The sequence below is a fragment of the Lepisma saccharinum genome, chromosome 1 (assembly GCF_977018435.1).
Source record: "Lepisma saccharinum chromosome 1, izLepSacc3.1, whole genome shotgun sequence".
Classification (NCBI taxonomy): domain Eukaryota; kingdom Metazoa; phylum Arthropoda; class Insecta; order Zygentoma; family Lepismatidae; genus Lepisma; species Lepisma saccharinum.
The window spans coordinates 105,313,259-105,331,761 of NC_139229.1; the positions used below are offsets into that span (position 1 = coordinate 105,313,259).

General features: G+C 40.9%; 1 protein-coding gene across 1 annotated transcript in view; it reads left to right on the forward strand.

Annotated features, from left to right (window-relative positions):
* LOC145984922 (uncharacterized) overlaps window positions 1-18,503 on the forward strand; it is an 87,937-nt gene that overhangs the window by 16,180 nt on the left and 53,254 nt on the right. Inside the window, exons 4-6 of the mRNA XM_083118323.1 lie at window positions 12,758-12,857; window positions 13,978-14,263; window positions 16,200-16,293. Of these exons, the coding sequence (XP_082974449.1) occupies window positions 12,758-12,857; window positions 13,978-14,263; window positions 16,200-16,293 (480 nt within the window). The remainder of the gene's footprint in view (window positions 1-12,757; window positions 12,858-13,977; window positions 14,264-16,199; window positions 16,294-18,503) is intronic.

Sequence of the window (18,503 nt, forward strand, 5' to 3'; positions counted from 1 at the left end):
GAACTTCTTAACAGCTATAATCACAGTTTGCATCGCACGATAAACATGAAACTAGCTGACGTTAACAAATCTGACGAGCAGCGTTTAATTTCTACGGTTAATTGTCCAAAGTATAAATTTACAAGCAAGAAACCGAAATACAAAATTGGAGATCAGGTGAGAATCAGTAAACTTAAGCGTGCGTTTGAAAAGGGCTTCACAAAAAATTGGAGTACGGAACTTTTCACCGTAGTTCGAGTCTTACCCGGAAACCGTCACACGTATATAATAAAAGATAATCGCGACGAAATTCTGAAAGGAAGATTTTACGAAGAGGAACTTTCTAAAACAAAATACTTCGACACGTATCTTATTGAAAAAGTATTACGTAGAAAAGGTGACAAACTGTTGGTGAAATGGCTGGGACTCGAGGGAAAAGTTGGATCGACGCAAACGAGGTGATTGTGTAACGGGTGCTTGGGATGTGGTACGGCGACTGCCAGATTTTCCATCGAAACGTCAGGATAGGAAAAATGGCGAGCTTATACCCGACAACATTCGCTGTCTAATTGTTGGACCTTCTGGATGTGGAAAAACAACGTTACTTATTGATAATTTTCTTCTTGCACCCGACTGGTTAAACTGGAAGAACAGGCACCTGTATGTTTTCTCCAAAAGTTTGGAGCAACCGAAGTATCGCCAGCTGTCGAAACTATACGAGGGACTAGGCATAGGTATATTTGTTTCTGAAGTGATACCACTAGACTGCTGTCTCGAAAATTCGGGGGTGGTTTTTGACGATGTGATCCTGGAGAACCAGAACGAAATTCGCAATTCTTTACTCAGGGTCGGCACAGAGGCATGGACTGCTTCTATCTTGCTCAGACTTTTTCCAAAATCCCCAAGCAGCTACTCCGAGACAATGCTAATTTTATTTGTTTGTTTCGTCAGGACTACACTTATTTAAAACACGCTTACGATGATTATGTAGGTGGGGATATAAACTACAATCAGTTTTCCAAATTTTGCTCTTCATGCTGGAACCAAGATGATTTTGGATTTGTCACAATAGACATGACGAGGAAACCCAATAACTGAAAATACAGAAACAAAAATAATAATTTTCTAAACGTTGCAACGTTACAATAAACGTCTTGACCTATTATAAATAACTACATACAAAAAGAAATGAAACGCAAACTTCCAGACGACAACCTGAAGCTGCGTAGCTACCTGGCAAAACGGTTTAAGGGTTAGAAATCCGAGAATCGTGGAATTTATGAAGAGAGAAAGTGTCAGGACAAACCTATCATCGATTCCATCAGTGGACTTGGTAAAGAAATCAAAGATTCACCGAGCAAAACAAAGAGTTAATCAACGAGCTTGTGCCACTTACTGCTCGAAATTATACCATACCTACACCGATATCCAGCATTCACTCTACTCCGTTCGAACTTGCTCCGGCTCCGAGACGTCAGGCCCTAGGCAGTATCTCTTCGGACAAGCTAATCGAGCTGGGTCCGTTGGCGAGGGATTACCTAAGCACCGGGAAATTCGAAAAAGACGAGGTATTCGGATTGTACCCGACCATGGAACATAACGAGGGTGTGGTTTGGAAGATTGGAAAGTCAAAAGTCACGTTCGAGGGCGACGATGTAGAAGTTAATTTGGGCGAGAAGAACAGCTGGACCAGGTATCCCGGCCGGCACCGTGGGACTGTGGGAACTTATCACTAAGAAGCAACCTAGAGATTATACAAACGAGGATTACCAAAGTTACACAGAAATTTTGATCATGACGGACGCACTGTATCAAAACAACGATGCAACACAGAATCGCGTGAAATCTAGCAGTGGCGAAAAGTACAGGAACCTCATCAAGCCAATATGGACCCAGCTCAAGACTGGCAGCGGTGTCAAACTCTACAACACCTTGCCAAAGGAGTTTGTTTGGGTAGACGACGTAAGAAAGCTTGTAGATCGATTGCTGGTTATCGCGGGCGAAGAAAATGCAGGCAATCGCAACTTCCACAACGAGAAGATGGGCATCATGGACATGATTAGCACCAAGCTTGCCAACTTCATTGTCAACGACAACAAAGGTATAGGTTACCTTATCAAAATCATCAACACCCTGCCTCCCAAATTCTGGAATGTAGCCGAGGGTCGAGGTTTGGTGAATGATATTATCAACAATCTACCCTTCGAGATGCACCTGCCAGGTTACCAGTACTGTGGTCCGGGTACGAAACTCGAACAGCGACTGGAAAGAGGAGACAAGGGAGTGAACCCACTGGACGCAGCATGCAAGGACCACGACATTGCCTACAATGCTCACACCGATCTTGACGCACGTCATGATGCTGACAGAAAGTTGGAGCATGCGGCTTTCGGGAGAATCATCAGCAGAGATGCCTCGCTAGGTGAACGGGTTGCTGCATTGGGTACGACCATCGCCATGAACACAAAACGAAAATTAGGATGGGGATTGTAACTAAATAACCTTTGTGAAAAAATGCAACTTGTATAACCAACCTATCATCACTTCATTGCATTAGGGGCAAAGCAGAGATTTTTTCTTACCCTCTCACGATATATAAATAACATACTATCACCATGAAGCCCAAAGGTGTCGTTTACCAAATACCCTACGCAAACCTCAAGTCTCTCGGAACATTAGATGGAATGCTCACCAAAAAGCAGCGCGAGAAGAAACATTCCTGCTTGGCAAAAGGTCATGGAATGAAATTGCTGCTCAGCACTCCTCAGTTGAGGAGCTTACAAGGTTCGCGAAAGCAGCAGAAGACTGGAGGTTTCATATCCAGCATCCCGGCTATCTTGACAGCTTTGGGTGCTGTATGCAGCTTGGCAGGAGGCAGTGCCGCCATTGCCAAGACCGTCATCGATGCAAAAAAGAACAAGGCCGAGTTAGAAGAGCAGAAACGCCACAACGTGGCTATGGAGAAGAAGGGGAAAGGTGTGACCAAAAAGCGAAAAAACAACCTCGAAGCTTTGAAAAAGTTTTAAAAAAAGAAGAGCCCCTGTCCAACTTCGATATTGAATCTTTGATCGAATCATTGGGGATCAAGCACTTCAGGAGCGTTTTCATGTCTGATTCTCTACCCACTGTTGTGAAGAAAAAAGAGTGTGGTGTGGTTAACCTAGACAGTTACGAAAATCCAGGTACACATTGGATATGAGTAGTGCAAGTTTATTGTTTCAAAATAACACTTGGTACGAGTGCTTTTTTATCCTCTTTTTTTATCAATTGAATATCAGTTTTTGACATATTTTGACAATTTTTTGTCGATGTTTTAGCGTTTAGCGATGTTTTAGTGAAATTTCCCTTTTTTCCCACTCACACTTGGTACGAGTGCATTTGTAGCCTCTTTTTTTATCAATTGAATATCAGTTTTTGACATATTTTGACAATTTTTTGTCGATGTTTTAGCGTTTAGCGATGTTTTAGTAAAATTTCCCTTTTTTCCCACTCACACTTGGTAGGTATATCACGATCTTACGTGATATAACTTAACCTATCCTTTTTTTTATTACGTGCTAAACTACACGAGAGCCTCTACATGGTTTGACCTACTTTAGAGTAGACCCAAATAGAGAGTTCTCACAACGTTGCAACGTTTAGAAAGTCGTTGATTTTGTTTCTGTATTTTCCGTCGTTGGGTTTCCTCGTCATGTCGATCGTCGCGAATCCGAAATCGTCACTGTTCCAGCAAGAAGAGCAGCGTTCCGAAAATTGATTGATCAACAGGCCGTTGAGTTTAGATAACATGGAAGGTAGAAATTCATGATCTGCCGTGCGGTGTACAGTCTCCATTGTTTGCTTTCGGAAACCAAAGAGATTCATTGTCCTTGCTAGTTATTTATTGTGTATGTGATAATTTGAGACAGTTAAAGTTTTTTTATTTTAGTTATAGTTATTTAAGTTGTTTTTTTTTCAATTGCATTGCCTACAATTTTTACTAATTTCTAAACGATAGTGTCCCCAAGGCAACGTGTGGATTCCACAAGACAAAATACATCTTTTATCGTCATGCGGATCTAATGCTACTTTCCTAACTTTGTTTGTTGTAATCACGTGGTCTACGCTTTGTATCCTTGTCTCCAAACGTAGAATCCTCGACTGTGAATAGAGGCAATTGATGTAATCCTCGAACACAAGCTTGTTTTTCACGGTATTTTTACCAACACCTTTGGCTTTTTTGGTGATGCTGGTTTCTGTTTTCACCACATACATTTTGGAACGTAAGCCGGCGAACTCCAGAATGATTTCTCCCTTGCATTCATCCTTCATTTTACCAAGCACTTTTTTATTGCGAGAAGGGAGATCAAATCTGTTTGGTTAAGGGAAGGAAGATGTGTCGAAATGATCAATCATTTTCGGTTGTTTCAAATTGTTGTAGAGGTCAGATGTCTGTACGGAATAAATAAAACTGTCTGTGTCCGTGTACAAAAGTGTTATATTTTCATTATAGAAGGGTTTCATGACATTATAATGAAATTCAAACATATGCAGTTTAGATAAATCCAAAACCGTCGCCCCCACGTAGATTGGTTTGTTGAACTTGATTATTTTTTTATCCATCACAAACAGGGCCAGGTTTTCATCATATATATTTCGTGATTTGAACGTCGGCGATGCTATCAATTTTCTACATTTATTTGAATCGGGAACTAATCTCACGTCTACGTGCTTCCTGACATTCTCCATTGTTTTTCCGTAAACAGCATTATTCATGAGTTTAAAAAATTTTTATCTAAATCTGACGTGGCGCGTGTTCTATGATACGTATTTTTTTCAATGTAAGGTTTTAACCACTCGGAATGTTTGAATTTCATTATTCTTCTCACATTTATTACTTGAACTTCCTTCTCAATTAAGAATTGAAGATTTTTGTAATGGAGAACGTATCTCTCTTTCCTATCCAATGTTAACAGAAGCTTACGTTGATTTGAATCGGGCGAACATTTTAGTTCGGATGCAGGAGGTAGATCTTTGAAGTAATCGTGTAGATGGTCGGGGAATTCGAGGTCCACCTCTATAAACAAGCCAAATTCACAGTCGTTGAAATTATTAATGTTAATGGAAGTGGTATCCACCCATTCGAACCCGCCGTAAGGAAGTTTTTGTATCATAGCATGTCCGTATAAATTATTTGCATCCACATAAAATATGTATTTCGATTGTTCGTTAGGATCGTATTCTTCTGTCATGTGAACGTTATTTGCTTTTGCATGTCTCTGTACGCATTGCACCATTCCACCTCGTATCCCCCTCTCGATAAAATATAACATGTCCACGTCCGGTATCAATTCGAGTTTTATTTTTGTCTGTAATAACATGGCAGACCACGCTAAGCCCGAGAGACCGTAAAAATATGCAGGATCTAATTTGTAAATATTCGCCGACGTTTTCCTGAATGCTTGAAAAACATCCGCGAGTATTGTCACGTCCAATTTTAAGTAGGCATCGTAATAATCGCCGAGTGTCCTACATCCTAATTTGTCCCACATCCGTTGCGCGTGTTCGTATTCATCGTCCGTGATTCCTTTCTCTCTGAGTCGACTGTAAAATTCTTTTTGAGGTGGAAGAGTGTCGTCGTTAAATTTAGAATTATCACTAACATATTCGTAAGGATAAATACCTTTACGTCTAATCATTTCTATGTCTACGTTGGGAAAATTAGCTCTCGTTATTCTAAATTGTTCAGCCGAAAGTTTGCTTGCAAGAGCGTCCAAGCTCGCAGATAAAAATCTGTAAGAATCTAAAAATCTCATCTCCACAGTTTCGTTTGTTCCCGGAATCAATACTCGCTTGCTGACACTGATGTACCTTTCTTCATTCTCTGCTAGAATATTTATTTTTTGTCTATCATATCCAAGATTCCGTATTAAGAGATGGAAGTTGTAACCGCTGCCATTATGAAGGTATATGGGGACAAAAGTAGGTTTTTGGATCTTTAGATTACACGTGTTACAGATTCCACCGATGTAGTTTCCGGTGAAGTGATTATGGTGAAATACTTTCCGGTTCTCGTCGGTGAAACGTTGATCGCACACCGGACACGTTTCAATGTTATTGTGAGATTGAAGTTCATCGCTGGATAATGGAAGCATTGGTTTCGATTCGCGTAAGAGGCTGCCAATGGTCTCAACCTCTTCAACCATCTTTTCAAAAAAATGTTTGATTACGTCTGGTCCTCGGTAAACATACGGTTCATCTATCCTATCCTGTCGCACAACAACATATCCGAAACTCGAGGCTTCATGCAACTGATACGGTGTTGTGGAAGAAAGTTCGGGGTCTGGTTCGCAGTACGACAACGTTTGAGAAAAGACTCAAAATCAGCAATGATGATTGCGGGATGTTCGAACAATGCCTTATGCATCCTAAATTCTTCGACCTCTTTTGATTTCGGCATCAACATGCAAGTCGGTCTGTTGTCACCGCAATAAATTTTATGTTCGGCAAGTTTATCGATAGCAATCTGACGTCCGGTGTAATTTCGATAATCGACTCGTTTTTTATCGTTGAACGTGGTTAGGCATCTCGGGCAAACTTCGATGTGGTTTGCATACTTGGTAGTTTGACTTCTGACCAAACGTGATAGGGAACGAATTAGCGTGTAGTGATGAACATCCTCGTTTGAAATTAGAAGAAGATTAATCACACGAGCATCGTCATCGTCGATATCGCTTATCCTGACGGGATGCACGAGATATTTATCTGACGTGAAGGAATATACATTAATAGCGATGCGTTTTCCTGCACGATTTTCAAACTTTGTTATATCCGACAATGTCACCGGGTATTCGATGCCAGACATTACACTTTCAAACTCGGACTCGTATTGTTTGTAATGTCCAACCCACTGTGGATTATTTTTGCAATAAACAGGATGCAGTGCAGCCAATATACACCAAAGGAAACACTTGTTATCGCTGTTCTGTATATTTAACACAGCCCTCTTGTGTTGAATGTTCGGTGGAAGAGGAACGTAGCTGGAAGCGCGAAGAGGCGAGAATTGGTTCACGTAAACAGTTAACGTGTGAGGACTTCCACACAGAGACCATCCCGACCCTTTAGCCTCGAAATCGTCATGTTTCTTAACCAGCTCATTGGTAACTTTATAATAGAAGTTGTCTAAATTTTCGACGTCAGCAAAATAAAGAGTCTGGTTTTTTGTACGATGATAAAAAATACTCGTTGTGCAATCGACTTTTTCGTATTCAGAAAACAGAACAACGTATACTTTTATAGAGTTGTTTTCAAGTTTATCTTTTAAAATATTTAGTACAGATGTTTTCGTTTCGTCCAAGAAACTAAGGATGTCACGGCCTGGTTCTGACTTAATTGAAAAATCCTGGAGTTGGTCGTTGAATGCAGATCTAATTGGTTTGCGTTCATTAGATAATTTAATTTGCTTGGAAGTGGAAGCTTCCGTTTCTGAATCATCGATTTTCCTTCTCGATCCTTGTCCGGTCGATGGTTTGCAAATTTTGAGGTGTTTACTTAAATGTGCAATGCTGATCATCTTTCCGCATCGAGCACAAGGCTTAGAAGGTAACGAACGATTAATTCTCGAACCTGTTTCGATACATCTTGCCCTGTGCTTGCTAATATTAGTTTTAGATATTAATTTTTCGCAAGTAACACATTCAGTTTTATCATTTTTACGATTGAAACTGGTTGTGGATGCCATTGCTTTCTCCAAAATCACAGAAATCAAAAAGTCTAGTATATTACAATAGAATTTTCAGCTATGTTATTTTATATAGAATTTTACGAGGCGAAATAAAAAACGCACAATCACGTCAAAATTCAATCTGGTCGAAATTACTATGAAAAACCACGTGAAACACCTTTAAACTTGAAATAATAGATGGTATGTAGCTTCAAAGAAAGTTAGATACCTATTTTTTTTTTACAAAAACGAGGAGCGCTGCGACAGGACGTCCGTACTCTTCGGCTGCTCTCACGAGACTGACTGATCTGCAGTGTATGCCGTCTTATATATAATAAAAGCGCGGACCGCATTGAAAACACCTGTAATAATTAACCAATCAGAAGACGCCACGTTAGATATGACTCATTACATTACGTCATAATTTGTTGCAACATGTTGTGTAATAGTTTACTCTACATGGTTCTATCACCGAGTTCAGATGTTTACTCATTGCTGACTCCGTCGTTGTCGTCTATCAAAAACCTAAGTACATTGGAAACAGTGAGAGTTATCGAAAAATCTCCCCTTGTCGATTTTTTTTTGGTGACGTAGAGTACGCGTAGAGAGGCCGGGTTTAGTGCGTCGGTCGAGTCTCGGTGTTCTCTGTCCTCCCATACCAAAATGAACATAGGTCGTCATGGAACCAATTTTTTTCATCAATCGAAAAATTTTCTAAGTCCACAGCGTAAAAAAAATATCTTAAATTGCAAATATCTCGAAAATGGTAAGAGTTATCGAAAAAAATATATCGAAAAACACCCCCATCCTGGTATCGTTAGATACCCCCCTGTCGATTTTGGAGGTGTAGAATCCGTGTACCAAGTTTTGGTGGTCCTGGGGTCAAGGGGTAAGAAGTTAGCCCACCCTCCAAAACTTTTGATCACTCGTAACTTTTGAACGAATAGTCGTAGAAAGGTCGGGTTTAGTGCGTCGGTCGAGTCTCGGTGTCCTCTGTCCACCCATACCAAAATGAACATAGGTCGTCATGGAACCAATTTTTTTTCATCAATCGAAATTTTTTTCCAAGTCCACAGCGATAAATTGCAAATATCTCGAATTTTTGACAAACAGAGGTGTCTCATAGGACCTTTGAGAAAACAAAAAACACGTGAAACTCTACAGAGGTGTGCTTATCTATAACCGCAACCGTTAGAACCTTTTTTGGTTGGGCACCACGCACTCCTGGCGGGGTTATAGGGGCCAGGAATCCTAAAAAAACAATTATTATTTTTGTTTGTTTGCTTGCGTCACAATACGTAAATAATGAGAGGCGCGCGCGCGCGTTTGTGTGGCACATCGTTCCCGAGAGGTTTACAAAAATCACGATATATAAACATTTGACCGGGACTTGGAAAATTACGATAAGGCGCATTCGCTCACCACTGTTGCCAGCTATAGGTCTTTTAAATCTCTCTCTCTCTCTCTTCATCTTACAGCAACGTTGGCATCTCTCTCTCTCTCTCTCTTTTTTTTTTTTAGTTGTAGGTGGTTTGCCAACACTCTCTAGTTAATAATGCTACATATTATACACACACACGCACACATATACTGTGTTGCCATCCATCCATCTCTCTCTCTTTTACGGCAGTGTGTGTTTGTTGCCGGCTCTCCTTGCCCAGTGTGCGTATGTTACGCCAGTGTATACATTGGCTAAGCCCTTGCCAAGTAAGAAGAAGAAGAGGTGTAGGTAGGTGTTGGCAACACTGCGAGAAAATGGAACTTATGCCTTACAAGAGAAAACCATTAAGTCGAGCTCCACCGAGCCCCACTCCGAGCTCCACTTTCGGTTCCAGAACTCTCTATTTGGGTCTACTCTAAAGTAGGTCAAAGCATGTAGAGGCTCTCGTGTAGTTTAGCACGTAATAAAAAAAAGGATAGGTTAAGTTATATCACGTAAGATCGTGATATACCTACCAAGTGTGAGTGGGAAAAAAGGGAAATTTTACTAAAACATCGCTAAACGCTAAAACATCGACAAAAAATTGTCAAAATATGTCAAAAACTGATATTCAATTGATAAAAAAAAGAGGCTACAAATGCAGTCGTACCAAGTGTGAGTGGGAAAAAAGGGAAATTTCACTAAAACATCGCTAAACGCTAAAACATCGACAAAAAATTGTCAAAATATGTCAAAAACTGATATTCAATTGATAAAAAAGAGGATAAAAAAGCACTCGTACCAAGTGTTATTTTGAAACAATAAACTTGCACTACTGATATGCTACCTCAAAGCCAACAACAACAAAGCATTTGTTTTCGATTCATTCGGAGGCATATCACCTGCTGGGTTGGTAAAGTATCTCAGTGTTGTCAACCTCTACTACAATGACGAACGCATCCAGGGTTTCAGCGATGTGAACTGTGGTCATCTCTGCGTTTCCATGCTTGTCTTCCTCTTGCAATTTAATAACCCAACAATCGAGGATTTCCAGAAAGCATTGTGGCACCTGAAGCACTATGGGAGTATTCCATCTCACAAGCGAGACTTCGCTTCTGAAACTCGCATTGCATGACGATATCATCTATCCTAAATCTATTGCTCTTCGTGCATTCTACAGCATGTACCTGATACCTAATGTGACGGTACACAACAATACCATCAAAATTGGCAGCGAAAAAAGCAGCATCACCCCTGGCCAGTACAATCTGTCTACCTTGCAGGCTCAATTGCCAAGAAGTGTACTGCTGTCCCAAAATTCTGTAACTCACAGGGTGGAACTAGTGTCTGCCACTGAAATCGTAGACCTGGGTACCATCGGAGAGCTTTTGGGATTCGAGCACAACACAAAGCTCGAAACTGGCATCAAGCACATCGGTGCTAACATTCCTAAATTTCTAGCCATCGAGACTCTGAACATACATTGCAATGTGGCAGAAGGTATGATCACCAAATCCTCGGACGGCATCCCAGGGAGTCACAAGCAGACAGGTATTATCGCTACGTTCAAACCAAACTCTGAGTTCATGGAGCCAATTATCTACACACCCTCCCCACCGATATACTTTCCTGTATCTCGTAATCGCATAGACAACATAGAATTTGCAATTATCAACGAGAAGGGAGAGGTGGTTGATTTTGCAGGACCCACGACCACTGCCGTCGTGGAGATTAACATATAATAAATAACCATTATGGAGCAAATCGAAAGTTACGAGTTGCAGTCCATCCCACCCAATCGTCGCACGTTTGCCAACCTCAATGAAGCGAATCGAGAGATAGAATACGACGTGGACGTCGGGGATGGGTTCATTCACCCTCACAGAGCTGATTTGTATATCAAGTTTGATGTAGTGAAGAGAGACAACGGCGAAGTATTCCTTGCCAATGCAAATTTAAGATTTGTAGATAATTTTGTGCCGTACCTATTCTCGCAGGTGGAAGTTAGAAAGCATGGCACCGTCATCGATAGGGTTGACTACCCCGGGATTACCTCTACAGCTGTGGGAACACTGAAACTCTCCAAGACCGATGCAGCGTACTACCAGGCAGGGGGATCCGAAGCAGGTACAAAAATCAAAACTCAAAGTCACACAGTACTGTTTCTCATGCGCCTGCTTCCTGGCTTCTTCTCAGACTACACAGAGATTATGTGGAAGGGTGGTTTGCGCGTCACTTTTCGCAGAAGCGCCAACGACAACGATGCGCTGATGTGTTACAGCACCTTGAGTGCAGACGGTTCGGCACTTCCCAACACACTACCTAATGCTGCCAAGTGCATCATCCAGTCCATGGAGCTGCGCATGCCCGTAGTGGAATACGAAACTAACTACGCTCTCAAGTACAAAGCAGACATTTTGAAGAATCCCTAAATACCCATCCAATTTTACGGTTACCAGTGCGTTCAGAAACCTGCTTCCGGCAATCATTTTGAATTTGACGTGACCACACAGTTTAACAGCATCCGGTACGATATGCCAGAGTTTGTGGTCATGCTCTTCCAGACAGGGGAGGACAACAACCAAGAAAAAGATTCGAGCCAGTTCGACAACTGCAAGATCAAGAACATCTACCTCAAAAATGGCAGGAACGAGATATTTCCGCGTGAGAACTACAACCTGAACATTGCAAACAACGACTACCTGAAACTGTACGAGGCATACACAGCTTACAAGAGAGTGACCTCCGGCAATGTGGACGTGTACTACAACCCCAATGAGTTCATAGCTCGCAGACCTATGTTCGTCATTAACACATCGAAGAGAAAGCAGGTGGTTATTAACGATCGTACCAACATCAAAATTGTGTGCGAGTTCCATGACGCCTTGCCTACCGATACTCTATGCAGCGTCATTCTTATTGCAGAGAAAACTTTTGTGTATGATGTCAAGAATGAAAGAGTGACTGAACAGTTTTAGATACAACAATAAAAATGGATAATTCTATAAAAATTACACTGACCTTAGATCCAAACATTCTTCACACATAAAAAAAATCACTATACTATAGAAATTTATGGCAATACTGAGTAGTGCCAACTTCTATTTGTAGATTAGCTTCGCCTGTGAAATATCATATGGTGAAATTTTTGCGAAGTAAGTTGGCAACACTGCGAGCAACCACTCTGGGGCCCCTCCAAAAGTAGTTGGGGCATTGAACCCATTGTAAAAAGGTATGGCAGTAAACCCCAATATCCTACCCAGCCTCTTATATTTATTTATTTATTTATTTATTTATTTATTTTCGACTTTGTTAAGGCATTATTGCCTTCTCTTCCACTTAACCATTAATTACAGTGATCAGCCTTAAACAGTAGCTGTGAGTAACCCCAGAACAATTTTCGTTCATAACTTTGTTAATTGAGGAAATAACATTTTGACGATTTCCAGCATTTCCTATGGAAAATTTGTAAAACTCTTGGTAATAGTTTTATTTTAAATAAATTTATTTAGAGAGTGGGTTCATAAACCTATACACAATAACATTTTATTGCACTTCAAAAATGTGTTTAATCTAACTTCATGAGATGAGATAAGTTACATCTTAATGCAAAATTTGCCTTATATAATTTTCAAACTATGTTTAATTCATTGCAGAGCAGGAAATGAATCAGAAGCAAAAAAGTTTCTTCTCCAGTTTGACATGAGTGATGAACAAATGTTTCTCTTTGTTTATCCTGCTCCACAAAAGCTTAAGGTAAAAAGACAAAACATAAAAACTTCCCTAAGGCTGTAAGTATTATGTTCTTACTATTTAGTTTACATTATTCACGATATATCAAAGAATGAACATGAAAATTTGATGATGGCGTTAGATCTTCTTTTGTTTCCCATTGCATAGAACTGCCACAACTAGCACAGCATCTATGCGATGCAAAATAGCAAAAATCAAGTCATCATACCTTATAAAAGCACATGATGAAGAACGAAAATACCGATGGACAATTTCCCTTATCTGAAACTACAGATAAAGGTTATGAGGCTTGATTTATGCAGTAGTTCAGGAAAATTCTCAAATAAATTATTTTTTTACTTTTGTTATTTAGCGCAGCTTTTCATCCAATTTTGGCTAATCGCGACATAGGAACGAGTCATGATACGATGAAGGGGCACCTTGAAAGAAAATTGGAAAAAATATTTTGGTGCACAGGTCCAGAGATGCCTGAGCAATAACGTATTAAAATCTCCAAAAATTCCATTGGGCCTTCATCCCACGTTTGGAAAATTCGACCATCTTTGGAACAAAACGGAAAATGTAGAAACTCCAGCGAAAATACAGGCTCGATCTAGACTCGAACCCGTATCTCTGGCTGGTATATTTCTACATAGTGTCAAATAGTAAGGTAACACGAAAAATGAAATACCATTAGTTGTATGAATTCAGAAGTAGTGGTTACATAATGGCATCAGATTGACACCCGCTGGCATCCGTGGTGGAATGGTTGACAGAACACGCTGTGACGCTAGATGTCGAAACACTGTTTTAGCATGGGTGTTCTTTGTGAGTGTTCCTTCATCAATGTTATAATATCATCACTCTTCCTCATGGTCGCGATTAGCCAAAAGTACCTCTTTTTAATACAATTTAATATTATTTATAGAGTAAGTACAACCAGAGGCAAAAGCAAGTTTTGCTTGACTATACACGTTGAATTTGGAAGGATTAGAAAGAAGGAAATTCACTTGTCACTAATTGAGTGATCGCCGGATTAACCACGAATACTCCCACAGCCCTTTTATTTGCTGATAAAATGCACTTTTGCTCCTGACGTTTACAACACATACTAAAATGTTTCATGTTTGTACGACTTTTTCAGGTATTTCTGAACTCACCGTATGAATTTCCCCAAGAAAATGGGAACGAATTCGTGTACAGCGTTCGTGATGATGTTAACCTATACATCCATGATCTAATTCTAATTGCAATAGTGAGCACTCCATCTCTAAGAGAGCTTTCTCACTACCAGAGGAAATGCTTGTTTCAAGATGAAGTGGAGTTGGATTTCAGCCCCATCTACACTCATGCCGCCTGCGAGATGGAGTGCAAATATCACAACATCATGGACAAATGTGGCTGTATACCTTATATATTCCAGTTCTTCGGTAAGTACCGGGCTTGACATTGCTGAAGAAATAACACCAAGGTACAAAGTGTTCAATTTAAAACAGGACCCATCGTAGAAACACCATGAGAGTAACTGGAAGGTATATATAGCCAAAAGTCACCGGACACCCAGTGCTGTTTATTCCAAAGACACCAGCCAGGTAACTAATGAGATGTCAGACCTCGCTTCGATATTATTACAGCATCTACTCTTCGGGGCAGGCTTTTTACTAAGTTCTGGTAAATTGCTGGTGAAAATTAACCCATTCGTCCTTAAGCCTCGTTAATAGTTCATGGGTGGTTTTCGGTCGAGTGGATCTGGTACTCAACCAACGTTCCAGTTCGTCCCAAAGATGTTCTAAGGGGTTCCGATCGGGGCTTTGAGCGAACCAGTTAAGCATATCCTCCTGATTGTCCTCAAACCACGATGCAATGGACCCTGCTTTATGCAGAGGGCATCATAGTGCTCATAGAGAAAATGGTCCATTTCAAACTGTTGGCGCAGTGTGGGCAGGATGCTATTTTCTAAAATGTTCTCATAAACACCACTGTTCACGTTGCCATTGACCAAACTTTATGGCCCGAGCCCAAACCAGGAAAAACAGTCTCAGACCATGATACTATCGCCACGTTCACTTGGGTTTCTGGTGACTTTTGTCTATATAGTGTGGATTCAGTAAGGCTATGATCATCCTGACAACATCTTGGTGTTGTCAGAGAGAGAGGTTGTCAGTGCTCCGTGTACGAGATCCACTGAGTTGAAACCATGCTTCGTCTGTGAAAAGCACCTGATATTAAGTGGAGATGTCTCCAAGAATGAAGTTCTTAAACTATTGGCAACTCGCCGCGTTCGAAGGCAGCTCCCCGCAACTGACTAATCACAGGAGTTTCTGCGTCAGAGGAATTATATCTCTTCCTCTTTCCTAACTTCCCCACCAAGCGCTTTCTGAATGGAAGGATACAGGAACCAGGTTACCACTACAAACTAACTATGCACACAATTTATGAACTTGTCAATGTGCGGTCCTGTTTTAAATTGTATAGGTAGTATGTCTACAAGACGTATTTCCATGCGTGTCTACTTTAGCTTTTCTTCTTGTGTAGCTAAATATATGAGTTGTTACTTTGAGTCATTGACTATTCTTCAATTTTATTCTACCAGTAGCTCCTTCATTTTTTTTATTCTACCAGTAGTTTCTTCATCTTCAAGTGATACAATTACACATCTGTCCATTCTTAGATGGGACATTGTGAACAATTCTGCATTTCATAATACGTTCACTGTCCAATTCTACTCAAGATGTTCATCGCAACTGTGGTATAACCATTTCATAAAGTGAGAATGTTCATCACACGTAGTTTTATGGGTTTACATAGAACTGATTCCATGAAAAGTGTACGTTTTAGCACATGTGATGTATCAATTTCACAAATATTTTCCAAGTTTTTTGAGTTATAATAGTCCATTATCTTATGTTGCCTTTTAATTCGCTTAATGCAAGTTGAAGGCCCATCCTAATTTAGTCAGCACATTAAGTCTCTTAAGAGACTGTTCCTAATATCTTGTTTTCCACAATGTCGTTAGTTTCTATTGAAAATACATGGAGAACCTTTAATCCGATTCCCATTTTACTCTAATGGTCTAATATAAGCATTGTATTTCAACCTATATACCGCTATTCATGGTTTGTCTTTATTCCAGGAAATTACGAAGAATGCAATTCGACGGGCTTACAGTGTTTCGTAGAAGAATTAGGTGAGGCAGGAATAACATTATTAAATAATTCTGTTTGTTATAAGTTTATTTTATAATTGAATGTGCTAATTTCTTAGCTAATTTAATGGTAAATTAATTTTTGTTTGTTTCATAATAGAATTAGATTCCACGTATGTGTGTTTCTTTAATCCAACTTCAAAATTTTCTTTACTTTCCAGCATTTAAAAATGAGACGGCCAAGGTTAATGACTGTATCTGCGAAGCGCCCTGCGACGAAGAAAACTTTGGAACGTTTCTAGGCCTTACGGGAAAGTAAGTAAATTGTGATATCATTATAATATTCTGAATTCTTCAATTATTTGATGAGAATGAGCAACGCCCATACACTGTTTGGAATAAAAATCAGACAATTCATGTACGTACTTTTGTAGACCCTTATTACACAAATATATAATCGCAAAATAGCTTTATTGTCGGAGGTTATACAGGGTGTTTCTAAAGGTCGTTTACAACGCTTGGGAGGTGATTCCTCACACGAAAACAAGCAAAAAGTCTAAGTTCCATTTTTACGACTGAGGCTTCGTTTCCGAGATAGGAGCCTCGCAAAAGGTGACAAAGTGAACGTCACACCTGACTGGGACGAATACTATAACAGATAGAGAGGCGGTTCCAAGGGAATCATAAAGGAATCGTATGTGCTCAGTCCGGAAGTCACTATGAAAAGTTCACTGCACGCATGCGCAAGGGAGTCCTCAAAGGAATTGGGGATTTCCAGCAAGAACAATACATGGAAAGGGTATGTAACGCAGCAAGAAAGACCGTGACAATGAGAAATGCGTTAAAAACAACACATCCCGACCTCAAACATCAAAACATGAGCACGGAACACAAAATCCGAAAAGTTGAGCACGGATGCATACCCCAGTTACACGCGAGGAATGAACGAATCATGTCATGTGACATACGAGAGACACATTACTCCACCAGGAGGAGGGAAAGAAAAACACAATATCAGATGATTGCGACAACGTGTATTTTTACACGCGACAACTACGTAATATCCCCCCCCACACACACACACAACAAACAACAAATGCTCGAAGGGTTGGTTCTCTCCGGCAGTCGTTCCAGTCGTGTTGCAGGTGCTGGGATATGATCAGCAGTTGTGTTCGTACGGTGATACGGCCAATTTGTGCAGTGGGCCAGTGTTAAACAAAAACAATACTTTGCAGTTCCAGCTCCCTATTACACAGATGGCTGCGTATACGACCCAGCAGCTAGCAGACATGCACCTCATGTATGGGGAGGCACGTGGTAATAGCCGTGAGGCAAGGCGTCTTATGGAGAACGCTTTCCACATAGACGTTTACCGTCTCACACCTTCTTTCAGGTAGTGGACAGTCGACTGGGTGAAACAGGGTCAGTGTTACCACCGCGGCAAGAAGTTGGAAGACCCCGAAGTGTACGCACACATCAGTTTGCAGAAGATGTGTTAACAGCGGTCGCAGAACATCCTGGCACCAGTACGCGAGTGCTCGCTCGGACACGAAACACGTCTCATGTGAATTTGTGGCGAGTGTTGTCAGAGGAAGGAATGCACCCTTTTAAACTGCAGAAAGTACAAGAACTGTTACCTCGTGACTTTCGCCCTCGTATGGAGTTTTGCCAATGGTTGTTGCATCAGCTGGACACAAACCCTCACTTCGGGGCAAACGTATTGTGGACAGATGAAGCCATTTTCACCAGGATGGATGTGTTCAATAGTAGAAACAGTCATGTATGGGACTTTGACAACCCACATGCACTTTTTGTGGCCCATCACCAGCACAGGTTTTCAGTGAATGTGTGGTGCGGGATAGTACATGATCATTTAATTGGACCATACATTCTCCCTGTTCGCCTGAATGGTCGCACGTATCATGCATTTCTTAGTGAGGTTCTGCCTGAACTGTTGGAGACCGTACCTTTGGCAAGAAATGTGGTACCAACACGATGGTGCACCAGCTCATTTCGATTGTAATGTACGACATTTCCTGCATGACGTGTTTCGCAATACGTTCATTGGTAGGGATGAGCCTGTGCCTTGGCCACCGAGGTCGCCAGATCTCAACCCTCTCGATTTTTTCTTCTGGGGAGAAATGAAAACCCTCGTATACGACACACCTGTCACATCAGCTGAGGACCTCGTTGCTCGCATCAACGTCGCCGCCGCGACGGTAGCAGATACACCTGGCTTGTTTGCTCGTACTCGACAATCCTTGATTCGTCGCTGTCATCTCTGCGTAGAAGTAAACGGCAGACATTTTGAAAACCGTCTGTGATTATTATCCTCGGCAATCTCAGTGAGAACACTCTTGGTATTGCTCCCCACCCCCTTTGTGTGGTGAAAGTGACATCTTCAGTTGGTGTACAGTGACAGGACTGTCTGTGCGTAAGATATTGTAGCATTTGTTGTTTGTTGTGTGTGGGGGGATATTACGTAGTTGTCGCGTGTAAAAATACGTTGTCGCAATCATCTGATA